Raw genomic sequence first — 15687 nt, forward strand, 5'->3', positions numbered from 1 at the left:
CTAATATATTTATTCAAAAAGCAGTTTTCAAAGATAATGCAATCTCATGATCGGTGTCGTTTCCTTGTCGACCTACAAAGGTTTTAATGGACCCTGGAAATTCAGTCTGTTGGCATCCAGTTAGGGAAGCAGGTCTTATTGTAGGACATGCATATTTTCTACTGTACCAGAGGTTAACCAGATTATTTTAACTTAGCATGTTTGCCATTCTTGCACATACAAAAAAAAAACAAAAAAGAAAAAAAAAACATGAGTATCTGTTAAGTAAGGAATCAGGACTAAACATGTGCTTCTCTCTATATAACTTTAAGATATCTTAATTTTTATTTAGTAAAAATCAGGGAAAACTACCGTTTGAACATAAAGGGTATTTTAACAGGTTAATGGTTGAAATGAGACAGACATCTGGGTGAAATGACAGTCCATTTTATTGTTTCAGAACACAGCAGGCTACAAGCAACCAGCGCCTCACTACTTCCCCCCTTTGTAACAGCAGACCAATAGGAGCACTTCTCCACCCCATTCCTCACAGACACTCCCACCCAGCTCGGTCAGCTAACCCCCCTTTGGAACAGCCGGGACACATCAGTGTCCTCCTTTAAAGCAAGAAAATAGCTCGATATTTGGACCATGACTTCCAATTCACGTTTTGTTTTTATACAAAAGCTACACAATGTTACACTTGATCATTAGAATACAATTCAACTGATTACCTTTAGTGTTTGGACACCATTTAAAAGCTCGTCCAGTTCTTTTGGACGAAGCATCACCACTTAAAAATAAAAACACAGATTTAAAATACAAGGGACTAGAAAATAAAAGTGAGTATCATGATGCAGAAAAATGCAAGCTCAGTTCAGTTTGTACCATTACAGACCTATAACAGAATAAAAAAGTAAAACAAACAAAGGTAGTAAAAATGAAAAATAAAAACGCATAAAAAGGGTTTTTGGGAAGAAAAAAAAAAAAAATGCGTATGAGATCAAAATGTTTTGCGTCAGGATTAAAGTCAGTCTTCAATGAGGCTGAGAGACCAGAACTGAACCGCACTAAAATCTACTTTGTCCCAATGGAGCTCCTGTAGACAGGAATATGCTTGCTGTTGTTGAGTCATCTTCAGGCACTTTCTGAAACCCCGCCTCCTCCATATGGGCGAATCACGATGCAGGTTCATCCAGATCACATGATACAGCTGGAAGAGAAAAGAAAAAGAAGTTGGAGGGGAAGAAAGCAAGAAGACGGCAGCGGTGCTGGTGAAGGACCACACACAGAGATCAAACACCACATCACACAGCTTCAGAACAGGAGCCGTCTGGACATGCAACAGCCAAAATGAGGCTCCTCCTCCTCCTACCATTTATCTGGGACACTCCCCACTGTGCTTCCACATCACATCTTTGCTAAGGAGTCTTGAAGAAGGCTACAAAGTGGGATAAGAAGTGGGTCTTACCTAGTAAAAAGTGTAGTGTAATGTCGGTCTCGGTATTTACAAGTCGGTATCAAACCAGGCCAGTTGGTTTGAGTCGCCAGGCGGGAGGCCCTCTATCAGCTCAGGGGCGTGTCCCAGGTCAGGAAGCCCTTCTACAGGTGGGTAGTCCTGGCCTGGGTGGTGACCTCCACCCAGATCATGATCCATCATGGGCTCCAAGCCCATGGTGTCCCCTGCATATCCCCCAGAGTGGAAGGGACGGTAACTTGGGTCTGGGGAGGCAGGAGGTGGGAGGGAGGGAGAAGCAGGGGAAGCAAAGCTGCTGTTAGAAGCTTGTTAAAAACCACACAGTCACACAGTAGTATGATCAAATGTAACACAGCACAGCAACACAGCACACGCCATCACCGCTCGGCTCCGTTTTCATGGGGGAGTCGGCCAAAAAGTTCAAATTGTGCAGCAGTGGCGGGATGGTGAATACGATCGAACATTCAACTTGTTTGGAAGCCATCTTTGTTGGAAGAATGAGGAACGCAAATAAAAATCCCTCTGACCTACTGATCACTAAATCAGTAGGATGGTCCAGGTATTAAAACTGGAAACATTTTTTTTCTGTTCGTACAAGTCCTTAGAGATATGCAACCCGACTGCTTTATAGAGACCATAGAAGAGCCCAGCTCAGACGATCCTGCTGGAAATGTTTGCAACTAAAGGGATCAGGAGCAGAAAGCTGTTAGACTCACCATCTTGCCTGTAGCCCAGAGGCTCTCCCTGTGCTCCGATGTCCAAACCCAGGTCTCCAGTCTGTAGGGGAGGAGTTTTAATACTTTAATCTTTTGCTCCACCAGCATCACTATAAAGACGTGGCCAGAACAGAAATGCATCATACCTCGTTCCAGGACATGGCTTCTGTCCTGAACAGTGAGCTGGTGAGTTCTACCGACAGGCGCTTCTTGTAGTCTTGAGGTTTGTCCTCCGACATACGGAACAAAACTGCTGCTGCATATGTTGCTGGGGAAAGGAAATGGTGTTTGGATCAGGTTTTATATTTATCACTCCTCAAACAGAAAATAGCTGCTGTAGTTAAAATGAATGAAATTGTTCCTAAGGGTCTGTTTTTAACAAATCTAAAATTCAAAATACATTATGTATAAATAAGTAATAAAGCGTTGCCTTGTACTTACCAACTCCCTCATTACGGCTGTGCAGCAGCTCTGTGAGAGGAGCGCTGGCTCCCTCTGCCTCGATGGCCTCTGCCACCTCTTTGTCCTGAGCCAGCTCACAGAGGACGCCTGCTGCTACACGCTGGATGTTCTCGATCGGAGAATACAGCAGCTGAACACAGCGGGAAACTTACGGTTAAATATCTACTTTTATTATTACACATCTTGTAGTTGAAGTCGAGCTTTAGAGAGGTGGAGCTGAAAACCTAACAGGTGAACACGGCGAGTAAAGCTGAGGACATACCTGAACGAACAGTGGAATGGTGTTAAGACCTCTGATGACCACTCTGTTGTGGAGATCTCTGGCCAGGATATGAAGCGCTCCTGTGCAGCCCTCCACTATCTCCTCCATACGGACTCCCTCCTGAAAACAAACACTTGAGCTGAGGACTGGCTGTTCGTCTTTCCAATTCACCCCCCCTCCACAGGTCGCCTTTCCAGCTCTAATGACCTCTATAAGAGCGTGCAGTATATCCCCATTCTGAGACCAAGCCTACTTTCAGAGGACATGGTGAGCTTACCACAAACTGCTGCTGTGTGCCTCCCATGCTGGTGCGTCTCTGTGTGTCTTGGTGGGCTCTGACCAGCAGCTGGACCAGTCTGGGGATGGCCCCGTGCTCCCTCAACGGGGCGTGGTTGGCAGGGCACAGGGCCAGGTTACGGATCAGACCAACTGTAGCCTGATAGGAGAGAACAGGAAGTTTGAATAGTTCTGCTTCAACTGGGCGTGGCTTACTTATCATTTAGCATTAAAGCAAAGACAGAAGAGATCCTTAATCCAGAGGACCCTCCTCAGCACCAGGTACCTTGATGAGGGGCCAATGAGAAGGTGGATGCAGTAACTTGACCACCACAGGCAGGCCGTAGTGCAGCCGGACAGCGTTCTGGGCCATCTCTGCGTCCTGATGCCGGGATGTGAGATGGCGCAGGGCGCAGATAGCTGGCTCTGTGATGTCTTCTCTGTCTCCAGCCCGAAGAACCGTGCGCACCAACGCCTCAATACCCCCAACCTGCAAGAGCAACAAACAATTTAGGTTCCTACCCTCATATTCCCCTTTTAGAGAGAGTTGACGTCTGGACTGTTGGTACACAGATTTACTAAGAGTTTAAGTTACTTTGTCAGGAATTAAGTGGGGTTTTTTTAGTATCAAAATAAAACACATTCATGGTAAAGCTTTTCACTCAACAAGTCAAGGAAGAGGATTTTATCAAATTAAGTTAAAGAAATGTTGAAACAATCATATTTTAATGTAATGAGATCTCTTTATCTCATCTCTTCCTCTCAGACTGAATTTGTTTAGCCGGTTCACTGCATCCATGTTGGAATACAGTGATCCTGCGCTCCGTTTCCTCCTCGTTTTCCTGAAGGGATTAGAGGCTCATTTGTCTCAATATTTCCATCCTTTCATTATCATAACATGATACTCCGGCTCATCTTGGAGGATTTTATTGCACTAAAGTAACTATCAGCATAATTTTCTTGTAATTGCAGCCTCTCCTCTTAGCAGGTTAATATTTTTATTTTACCTCAAACTAAGACAACAAGCAGGGATTTAAACATTGTTCATGATAAAACACATTATACAAAAAACTACTGGTTTTTAATAGTATCATGATCCATAATTACAAAAATGTTTGTTTTGTTTTTTCAAAATAATTGACTGGAATCATGCTCTGCATAAAAACAATGAAGGACATCACTGATTTTGGTTCCCTGTGTCCATTTTGTTCCATATTCTTTTAAATTATTTTGTCTTTGGCAAAACATTTTTTATTTACACCCGATTTTCAGATTGTGAGAGGAGATTGTAAACATTTTAAAATAAATTATAGATGTGAAATAGAATATTTAAGTTTTCTCCTAAATTAACTGCAGCCAATCACTTATCAGGGGGGTAAACCTCACCTGGCAGACCATCATTTTGTTCTTGTAGTTATTACAGGTGAGATTAGACAGGATCCCCGCAGCACAGGTCACCACATTGATGTCGTCACTGCCAAGCAGCTGAACCAGAGTTCCCAGCAGACCTTCCATTCCCTCCTGGAAAGCAAACAGAAGATGCATTGAACTGGTCTGAACTTCAGGTGGAAGAAGAATAAAGAATTCTATGTAATGAATGTAAATCTAATAAATCCTGAGTGACCTCACCTGTTTGGTGGCAGCATCTGATAAGTTCCTGAGGGTCCAGAGGCAGTTCTGGACCAGTCTCTGGCTGGGATCTGTCAGGTGGAGACCCAGAGCCTGCATACCTCCTAAACAGACAGGTTTAACCGTTAGAAGGAACGAGCTGCAGCTGGAAACGATGTGTGGACAATTTTAGGGTTTAGGAAACATACCAGCTTCAACTATGGCAGGTTTGTTACTGGAGCACACCGACAGCACTTTAAGGACACGGCTCGTGGTCCACAGGAGCTTCTCATAAGTGTAGGTCCTCATGATGTTGACCAGTGCTTGAGGACCCCCACTCGCCAGAATAATCAACTAAACAAAGAAACCAAACCGATTAGGGACCTAAAGCGCCTTAATGTCCAGCGGACTCGTTGAAACCTAAGCATGTTGCTCTGCTCCATCCTCACCTTGCTTTCCTGGTTTCCATAGGCCAGTATCTGCAGACAGTCAGTGGTGATGGCCAGGAATTTAACGTTGGTTTTGCTGAGCAGAGCCACCATTTTCTGAAGACCGCCGGCTAAACGGACAGCCATCTTGGCTCCTTCTTGGTGCAGCAGTAGGTTGTGGAGGGTGGTGATAGCGTAGAACAGGACTGAATCCACCGGTGAACTGTTGAGGACAACGTGGTTAGGTCACCCAGCCTTTACTCATTACCACATTGCATATTTATCATATAGACCTATGCAAAGTAGATCTGCCAAAACTTAATGTAGATTTCAATTCCATAAAACAGCTCCATCCCTGCTCCCCTTACCCCAGCATCTTAACCAGAGCAGGTATTCCTCCAGACTTGAAGATGGCCAGCAGCCCCTCTCTGTGGTGGGACAGGTTGTGCAGAGTCCCTGCTGTGCAGCGAGCGGTCTCCACGTCGTTCGTGTTCTGCATGGTCCTGACGATCGCAGAGACCATCTGAGGGGAGCGCATGATGGCATGACGAGAAGCTTCTTTCTTTGAAAGCTGGTGGACCATCACCGCTGCTTTGTTAACAACCACCTGAATGAAAGGAGAGGAAAATTAAACTTTGACAAATAAGAAGAAGAAAAACCAACTAGAACCTTGGTAACAGCTTCTACCTGGTCCTCATCGTTGAGCAGTTTGGTGAGTTCTGGTATGGCTCTGGTTGCGAGCTCAGCGTCATCTTGGTAGTTGATCAGATTGACCACGGCATGCTTCAGCATCTGTGATGGCTCTGCCAGCCTTTGGACGTTGGTGGGGTTTGTGGCGTCGTACTGCGTGGAGGGGATCTGCATGCCCTCCTCAAGGGTCTCTGGGAACATGGCTGCACGCACCCGCTGAGCCCGAGTCATGGCATACTGACCATCCAAGTCTGAAACAAGAGACGCCATGTTTAACCAGTCCGCTGTGACTTTAACCCCCCCACCTTCATCCTTCAGAGTTTTAACATACCTTGAACTTGCTCCTGGGAGAAGTTCTGGTTGAAGCTTTGCTCCCAGTCATACATGACCTGGTTGCTGTCGAGGTCATCTTCCTCTGGATTGCCTTTCCCGCTGAGAGAGGGAGCAGTTGTGGTAGCTCCTGAATGGATCCCTGAATCCAGGTAGGACTGCTGCTGCCAGTGACTGACGGCTGCCTTGCGGTCTGGCTCCATGGCCATATCCAGCTCCATCAGATCAGCTGAGAAGAAGGAAATCCAACCAGATCAAAAACTATTCTGTGCCGCCTTTCAGTGGTGAATAAATACAGCCAAATAGTAATGTTTGTAACATAAATAACTACCGGTGTTAGATCAAGTCAAACTTTCAAATTTAATTAATTATTTTAGAAAAACATGCCTAATACAACAGTGACACAGACACCTAAATAAATGCTCCCCTAAACAACTCACCTTGGGAAGCCATGTTCCTTTCTCAAACCACACCCAACACAGCTTCCTGATCTGCAGAGGGAAAAAAAAAGTCAAGTTTTGTTTTTTAAACTTATCTTAACCTCACAACATCGCTCACAGATCAAAGAGGAGCAGCTGAAATTAACAATTAGTTGAAAAAGGAAATGGCCCAGACGTGACTTTCTAGTGTTTTCTTTCCTTCTCTGCCTCCTCCCTTTCCTTGGTTTCCTCTTCCCATTTCAGACAGATATGCAAACAGTCACAGCTCGCACACAAAAGCCTCCATTAAGTGAAGCAGCTAGCAGCGATCTCTGTGAGAAATGGCGAGGGAAGTGCAGCCCTGGGTGGAGAAGGGAGGCAAAGGGAGGGAGGAGGGCGCTCGCATTCCTGAGCTGGCTTTGAAGCTGAAACCACACACTGCTGGAAAGTAAATACTGGCAATAGCAGCAGAGGTAGGGCAAGCAAAAGGGATTAATTTAGGTGGAAGGGGGGGTAAACTGAAAAAAAAAGGCCCTTTTCAAATCATACTGAAAGATAAATGTTATGACAGAAACAAAAGTTGGGATAAAAATGACTACAAAGGTCTCTGGAAAACAGAAAACGGTTTATTCCCATAAAAACCATATGCTCTCATTTCCCTTTATGTGAAAAATTTTACAGCAAATTGGAAATGAATCCATTCCCATTACAGCATACTAGTTAGATCATCTATAACTAAGGAGGCTGCAGGGAGAATTAAACAAAAAATTTTAACCCATCGATGACACAAGGAATGTAACAAACTATACAATTCCCACAGTAAACATCTACCCTGGTAAAAAAATAAATAAAACTAATCAGAAAAAGAATGGAAATAAACCGAGTTTCCATGTTTTTTGCATCTTTCACCACCAGCATACCAGTCAGGGTCACGTCCTCAGTATGGTTCATAAAAGACCAAAGCTGTGTTTGAAGTTGAGGTTCCCATCTGGAGTTGAGATCATCACAGTTGAAAGCTATCTAGTTGCAGAACAGAAACCCTGTGGGACGTACTGCAATACAGATCAATAATCTAATGCTTTACATTTCTATATTAAGTGTTATATTAAGAAATGTTCAGCATTATGTTTGCCACTGGGTAAATGGAAAATGAAACACCAGCTTTGATCAATGGTGTATAAATCCAGTTGTTACATATGCTGGAGTGTTTAAGGTCTGCTTTCTGCCAGCTTTGCAGATAGAATTGCTTTTATTTTAGACAGGAATCTCTGAAGAGCCCAGATCTGAGTAAGAGTGGAGCTAAAATGGTGCTGCTCTTGTTTATTTGGCTAAATAGCGCTAACTGTACAAGGTTGTGTCCCGACAGTCAAGGCTGTGGACCAGAGGAGTTTGGACCCACTGTGCCAAAGACATTTGATGTCAGGTTAAAACACGGGTTTGCACAAAGATAACTAAGGCAATGCACACACTTTCAAGAAATTAACTTTTAAGTTTCTAGTTATTTAAATATTTTAGGCAACTTTAACATGTTTGCCAACTAGGCCACAATTTCCAAAACACTTCCAAAAGAAAACATTTAATATTTAGAAACTAGTGGCATGTTGGAGAGGTTTCCTTGTTAGTTCATCTCATAAATGTGAGAATTAGTGCTAGACTATATCTGATACTACTTCTAAAACAATACCAAATACAGTCACAGAGAAGATGAGTGATTATTGGAGAACACCAACAGTTGGAAGATTCCCATACCAGCAATTAACCAAATGACAATGGATGAGGTTTTACTTTCCCTTGGAAGAGGCTTTAAGGGAAAGATTTACAAGATGCAATATTAATAACAATGACTTATAAAAATAGAAAAAAATGAAAAACTGCCCAAACTAAACAAATTCATCTCAAGGACTCAGGTTCAACAACAACCTCGAAAGATAAAATCCAGCTCCCAGATTAAGCACAGGAGCCCGTCCCTGAAAACAAACCCACAGATTTTAACTAAAGGAAATATAAACACTAATAGATTTTCATCCCTACAAACATACATTCCCAGTTGTTTCATGTCAGAAATGCCAAGATATTCACCCCAGGAAAGAGCCAGCTCTGCTTCACACACTACAGAACAATCAACCACTCTCTGCTTCACCACATGCATTTTCCAGGAAACTGAGGTTTTTTGGGGTCTACAATTTATCCCGTCCTTCTCTCCCTCAGAAGGGGACAGATTGTTTTGAGGCTCTTGATGGCCCAAAGGACATCCTGCAATGGACACACTATTTTAGTCCCACGTTCACTAAACACAACCTTTATTTCTAAGCTGCCCCAAGGTGGCAGTGAGGGTGGGTGTGTTTGTGTCCAGGATGAACCCCGCCTCTCTCTCTTAACTGCTGCTGCAGGTGAGTGCCAGGTCTTACCCATACACCAATAAATAATTTGGGCAGAGATCGAATGCAGCTGAGGTGCCGACCTGGAACATTCACTGATGCCTTTTCTTTGCCTTGAACCTCGTATTTACCATTTAAAAACAAAGCTACGTTAGAGACTGTATTGCAAGTTTAAAGACACATTTCTGCTCTGGAGGTGATGCACACTGGGTTACTGAGAAAAAAACAACCTTGCTTTGCCTTGCAGTGTACGCCCCATCTCTACTTAATATGCAACATCTTAACAATTTAGGTGTGATTGGATTTTATCATATTTAAAATCAACAGCAGTCATCTGCCCCTGGAACAAACAATGAATGCCAGCAGCCCCTAATCCACCCTGGAACTCTGAGCAAACAGACTATTACATTTCAAAGTTGCCATTGCTCTGATGCTGGAATACGTTGCAAATAGATTTTGCTTTATAACAGAACAGCATTGATGTAGATGCAAAACAAACAGCAACAAACTGTTTTAGCTTCCCCCTTCTGACACGGAGTCTCTCATCTAAAAAAAAACACCAACAAAAAAAATAAAAAAAAAACACCAACAAACTTACTGCAAATAACCAAGTCTGGTCACTGCTTTATAAAAGAACAAAATCAAAAGAAAAAAAGACACTAAGAACCATCGTTAAAGCTGGATATGCTGCTCCACCTAAAGGCTGACTAGATGCTTCTAGTTCTGTTCTACCTAATGAAGCTAGAAGCTAGTACTCCACATGGAGAAACTTGTCAAACAGAGAAGCTCTTTGTGAGTTTATTGAAATAGAAATACTCCTGCTGGACCAGGTCATTACTGAGGTCAAGGTACACTAGAGCTAAAAAAAATATATATATGTAAAAAATAAACTGCAGTTAAGTCAGAAAATCAACTTAATTATTACAGCTCCCCAGTTGATGCACTGTTGGTTGTTCTGACTAGAAGAATGGCACAATGTTTTTATCTAATATTAACACAGAAAGTAACGGAAGGACTCATTGAAAACACCATTTTAAAATTCAAGCTATAGTTAAAAGGCTGTACTGAGTAAAAACACTTCTGTTACACTTCTGTCTGAACTCTTTAATACCAAGATGTTTTCATTGGAGAATGTTACTTTATTCTCCAAAAAGTAAATCACAAATAACAGAAAATAAGGAAACAAAACAGTTGGGATTGTATGATTGTTGGCATCTATGAATGAGTTTATGGTTATGAGCCATATAAGTTTATGACTTATTTCAGCAAACAATCATCCTAAATGACGACATCACTGTAGCTTAGCAGTGATTTAAACCTCATCTTGAATCCTGCTCCCAGACAGCTGCTGTTACCAACCATGAATGTACCAGCCCAAATTTGCTGTTCACACGCCATCCCTCCAGCACGACTGGCCTGCCCTCGTATAACCCAACACCGTCCTAACGAGAGCCACATGTCTCATACATGCTTGGATACAAATCAAACATACAATCAAAGTACACAGTGGGATCATTTATGATTCACACTGGTGGTTAACCGGTTCTTTTCATCTGGCTTTGAGAAGCCAGTTTCCTTTTCATAAATGAGCAAAGAGAAAATTCTGGCATCCAACAGAGACGAAAAGCTAAGTCGAACACTAAACTGAATGGCAAACTTGTTACTGCGGGACTTCTTACCATAGAGCCAGCAGCCCAGCCACAAAATCTGAACGACGGCTTTCTTTGAACCATGTGTGAAATCCAATACGTAGAGTGGAGCCTGGTGCAGTTAAAAGCCAGATGATTAAAACCAGATGCCTGACACAGCAGCCACCAGAGGGATGCCCTGTGCAGTGAGGTAAACAGAAACATCTCCTTTAGCTGTTCTCTAAATGCTCCATTTAACAGCCATCACTGATCAGTTTTAACTGTGACACTATAACCTATGCATGCCATGGAAAAATTAAGGGTACTGTAACTGCACTAAGTGAGGTTAAATAACACTACATACGGCTGCAGCACAGATGGAGCTCAAACATGTTTGCAACAACCAAACTTAATGTTGTACCTAATACACTGCAGATGAACTGCTGGACTGCTGAGCAAAAGCTCCATGTATGATGTAAGAAAAAAAAATTAAAATAAAATGACAAAGGATTGAGTTTTCTGTAATCTAAACTAGTAGGTAGAGAAAAGTCAGTAACCAGACCCAAAGCTTCATGTAAAGAAATCCTGAAATTCATTTCTACAACATTTAAAAGCAGAACACGCGTTCGAGTCAGCCTTGGGTAAATTACCCCCAGGCAAAATTACATCTGTGTCCATTTGGCCTGCAGACATTTGTGGCTAAATTTTACAACATTTTGTATGGCATGCGCAAAAAAAAAAAAAAAAAGATTTTTCCATGAAAAAAAAAAAAGTATACTACATTTTAAGCAAACTAAATTTGAGATCAGGTCAAGTAAGCTAGATCAAACTGCTTATTTCACTTTCTTCCAGAAAAATAAAATAAAATACATGCAGTCAATACATCCGCATGAGTAAATAAGCAAAAGTAACCCCATTACTGGCAAAAGCAGTGAGAAAAAGCAGCAGCCACGGGCTTAGCAGGCTAAAGTGCAGGGTCAGCAGTGCTCTACTGGGTGCCAAACACCACAATGAACCAAATGCCTGCAGCCGCTGCAGAGGCTTATTTTCTGTCTCAACTGCAGAATGCTGCATAGCTCTGTCTACAGGACACATACCAACTGGACTTTCAAACGGAAAAACTAAGACTTCCAATCAGGTTCACACACATGCCAAAACCCCCCATTTCTTGCTTTACTTCATCTCCATTTATGCCTCGAAAGTCTTGAACTATGTGGTAAATACTGATTACCGTCTGAGTCTAGACGATGTTCAGTAAAAGAGGAAACAGGAAACCAGACGTTGTTCCGGTGATGACAAGACCACTGGAAACGTGGATCATCTCAAAACATACCACCTACGTTTCCGTCTGAAGAATTTCTGCACATCATCAGAAAAAAGGAAGCAGAGAGATAGCACAGTTAGTCGGCTTTTTATTCCATTATGCAACTTGTTCGGGGATTTTTCTGATGAGCCGCACAAACGCACCAAAAAAAGGTTATTCTAGGGAGATTTTATAAAACAGGACAGTGGAAGGGTCATCTGTAAAGCTGGAGTCTCAGCTTAGTTACAATAGTTCAACAAGGAATCCAAATAATGAGTTAACTTTAGTGGATTATAAGAAAGCTGCTTAGAATCCTTCTGTGCAGGAGTATCTGTTATCACTGCCCTCAATTGTAAAAAATAAAAATAAAAAATAATTCAGGAACAGGAGAGAGAAAAAATGTATATACATAATTTCTGTCAAACCGTGACATTTAGCTAAACCATCACCCATACAGCTCAACCCTGACCCTAAAACTGATGGGGCCAGTGATAATGAAAGAGGTTTCATCCCTACAGGACTGTGCAAAGCAAGATAGCTCACCAGAAAATTATCAAAATAGTTTACAAGTACAAAAAAATAAGACAAAAAAAAAAAAAAAACAAAGGAATGTAGAAAAAGGTCCACATTGCATAGCCATTTCAGACATATACTTTCTTATTTAACACCTTCATTTCACACCTCTAAAACAAATACATCTGACATCATTTTACATTACTTCAAACATTTAATTCAGCTTTCTAATTAATCTTTTAAAGAAGCTATTTTTATTATTTCCTCTTTTTTTTTAGAACACTTTTCATTTTCAGTTTTGTTCTGATCAGTTTCTTCCTAAATATGATCCATTCTGCTGGTAGATAAGTATCGGACTCACAATTTTATTCCTCAAGTGAAGACCTCTATTAAAGCATATAAAGTTATTCTAAATGGAAGTCGGAGCAGGTACGAAACGTCCCCTGGTGGCTACGAAAGGAGGCACGATAGGTGCGAAAAGTCCTGGGGCAGACAGCTCCATTTAGACCCCGAGTCTGGAAGCCAAGGAATGGGTGAAATTGCAAAAGCAGGAAATGACTGATAAAGGAACTAAACCAGCACAGCATCCATTCACTGGACTTTTTTCTTATTATTTTAAAACCAAAACATCAGCGATACACCCCCGAACAATGCCCCCCGCCGCAGCTGCCCCAGCGGCTCAGATTTCACTCCCAGGCTCCTCCTCGCCTTCCTACCGAAGCACATCGACTTGGAGGAATTTTGTCGGTCTTTGTTTAAAAGGACGAGAGGAAAAAAAAAACACGCTGATCCCAGACTAAAAATAAATAAACTATAAAAACTTTCTTAGAGCGGAGGTATATATCCTACACACCGTGAACGCCCCGTAAACCAACTCCCAACTTTAATAAAACACGACTGCGTTGACTTTAACACAACTTATAATTTAGCATATATATCGATAATATCGTTCCCATAAAAGTTACGTGTATTATTCCATCTCATGGAGTTTTGTTCAACAAATTAACAGCTGCTAAAAAACTGAGGCGAAACTAAAGAAGCCCAAACATGAGTCACAATGGAGGAATGTGGCCAATGGTTAGTAAGCTAACAGGCTAACGTTTACTAACATTACCAACTCGAAGAAAACCTCCGAGGTTTACTCCCGATGGTGTAAAGCGACTTAATCCAAAGATGTCTAAGCATTGGCTGAGAAACAGTTTAATACATCCGTTACAGACGTTCCGTCGAAAAAAAAAACTTTTTTTTTTAATGAGATTTTAGCCAAATAGGCGGTGGCTGGAACATCCCCAAAATATCTGCCGTGAAAAGCAGCTGACTCTCGGGCTGCCGCAGCTCCATCCCCGGCCGGTCGGCCAGCGCGCGCGCACATACACACACACACTCAGCCAACACACAACCACCGTCTTCAGTCCACGGAGTCGGGGAAAGAAAACGAGAAAAAAAAAAATAAGGAAAGCCGATAGTTCTGAATGTTGAAGCCTACCCTTGTCAATAAGAAAAATCCGTCCCCCTGGGTTCCGAAGAGTAAAAAAAACCACCTGGAAAAGGAAAAAGTGGAGGAAAATGTGCAGAGCAGCGTCAGCAGGGAGCCCTCATCCACTCCCTCTCAGGCAGCAGCAGCAGCGCACCAATACTGATGAAGCCAGAGCAGTAGAGACTGGGAAATGTAAGATGGCGGCGGAGTTATATAGACCGAAGAACACCCACACTTTACCCATATCCTGCCGTGCTGTTTCATAAAATAGAAACTAAATTCACAAATCGTATTCATATTCCAGCATCGCTGGCTAAGTTCCACATACATGTTTCCATCACAATAATATATTTTTTGGGTTGAATAAATGCCAAATTTTATGGTAAATGCAAAGGTACGAGTGGAGTATGAATACACAATGAAATGAAGTTCCAGCTCCCAAAATAAGAAACCCGATCTGCTTTGCTGGAGTTATCTTGGTTCGTTCAAATTTGTATAATAAAATGCAAAGGTTGCAAAATTAGACTTTAACTACTACTCATTGCTAATGTATTTTATCTACCATTTTTCTAAATTCAAGAAATTGGATAATAAACAGTTTTGTTTTGCACAAGTCCACAACATCTGGGTTTAAAAGAGACCATAAATAGCTTAAACCTAAATGTTTCAGAGAAGTTCACAAACTGTTCAAACAGTAGAAGGGATTGGGGACTATCTGTTAAGTACAATCATTGAAGGTCAGTGACATTGTGGTGTAATGACAACACAGACAGCATCAGCAGCCAAGTTAAAACACTTTATTTATTATATTCATTGCATACATATATTTTACTGATTATATTATTTAAACCTTACACCCAAACCCTAACTTTGTTAACCGCCACCATAGAAAGATACTAAATGTTCTGCTGGACTTTAAAATATGTTCCTGACCAGAGAGCATCACAAAACTCATTCACAAAGAGATAAAATACACTCAGAAAAATTGGTTAGTTAATGATTAGTTAAGTTGTTGGTGATACACTCACTAAAGAAATTCAATAGTCAGCTAGTAAAATGTCCGTGACATTCAGAAGCAGCTTTTGTTTTTCTCACAACTTGTTCCATTGGAAAAATAAAGCATTCAGATTATGTCTGCAGGCGATTTACCAAGTAGTTTAGCAGGTCTGAGCAGCTTTCATGTGTGGATTACCTGCATCAGAGTAAAACTTAAGTCTGTGCTTGTCTGAGCTGCCTGAGAGTTGATGCTTACCAAAACACCACACAACAGAATCAATCCAGATTGGATTTGTCAAGGATAATACTTAATAAATTGAGCAATTATTGGAGTAAATTATGGCATTTGAGTGGTTTTTGGCAATTAGCAAAAACTGGTGTATGAAATGATCAAACCTTTCAGAGTTATCTTCAAAAACCATCCTGGCATCAGATTTAAAACAGACCTGTTCCCCAACTCCACTGGAAAACAGATTGAGCCAATGAAACCTATTAGTGAGCATAGATGTGGTCCTCTAAGCAAATAGTGTGATCTCCCTTTTGTTTTGAGATCAGAGCTTTTCATTTTCAGATGACTTTCTATGTGGTTCAGTGTTAATAGAGTTAGGAAAAAGGCTCTCATATAAAATTTCAGTATGCATTGCAAGTCCCATCGTTAGTGTTGATCTCTTAATTGCTGCAATAAAAGGTGTAGAGCTGATGAAGTCCGCTAATATGCAATACGTTGCAATGTCACCTGTAAACA

At 41.6% G+C, this 15687-nt stretch overlaps 1 protein-coding gene across 1 annotated transcript; it reads right to left on the reverse strand.

Annotated features, from left to right (window-relative positions):
* Positions 1–952: 952 nt before the first annotated feature.
* ctnnb1 (catenin beta 1) lies at positions 953–14161 on the reverse strand. Its single transcript, XM_015382524.1, has 17 exons — positions 13956–14161; positions 6669–6719; positions 6230–6457; positions 5896–6149; positions 5577–5815; positions 5230–5431; positions 4990–5134; positions 4802–4905; positions 4559–4693; positions 3459–3662; positions 3174–3332; positions 2897–3016; positions 2614–2764; positions 2319–2440; positions 2173–2233; positions 1451–1701; positions 953–1192 (listed from the first exon to the last, which is right to left on the reverse strand). The coding sequence occupies exons 2-16, from the start codon at positions 6679–6681 to the stop codon at positions 1487–1489; spliced, it is 2352 nt and encodes a 783-aa protein (XP_015238010.1). The 5' UTR covers positions 6682–6719; positions 13956–14161; the 3' UTR covers positions 953–1192; positions 1451–1486.
* Positions 14162–15687: the final 1526 nt, after the last annotated feature.

Source organism: Cyprinodon variegatus, unplaced genomic scaffold (assembly GCF_000732505.1).
Source record: "Cyprinodon variegatus isolate N-32 unplaced genomic scaffold, C_variegatus-1.0 Scaffold258, whole genome shotgun sequence".
NCBI lineage: Eukaryota > Metazoa > Chordata > Actinopteri > Cyprinodontiformes > Cyprinodontidae > Cyprinodon > Cyprinodon variegatus.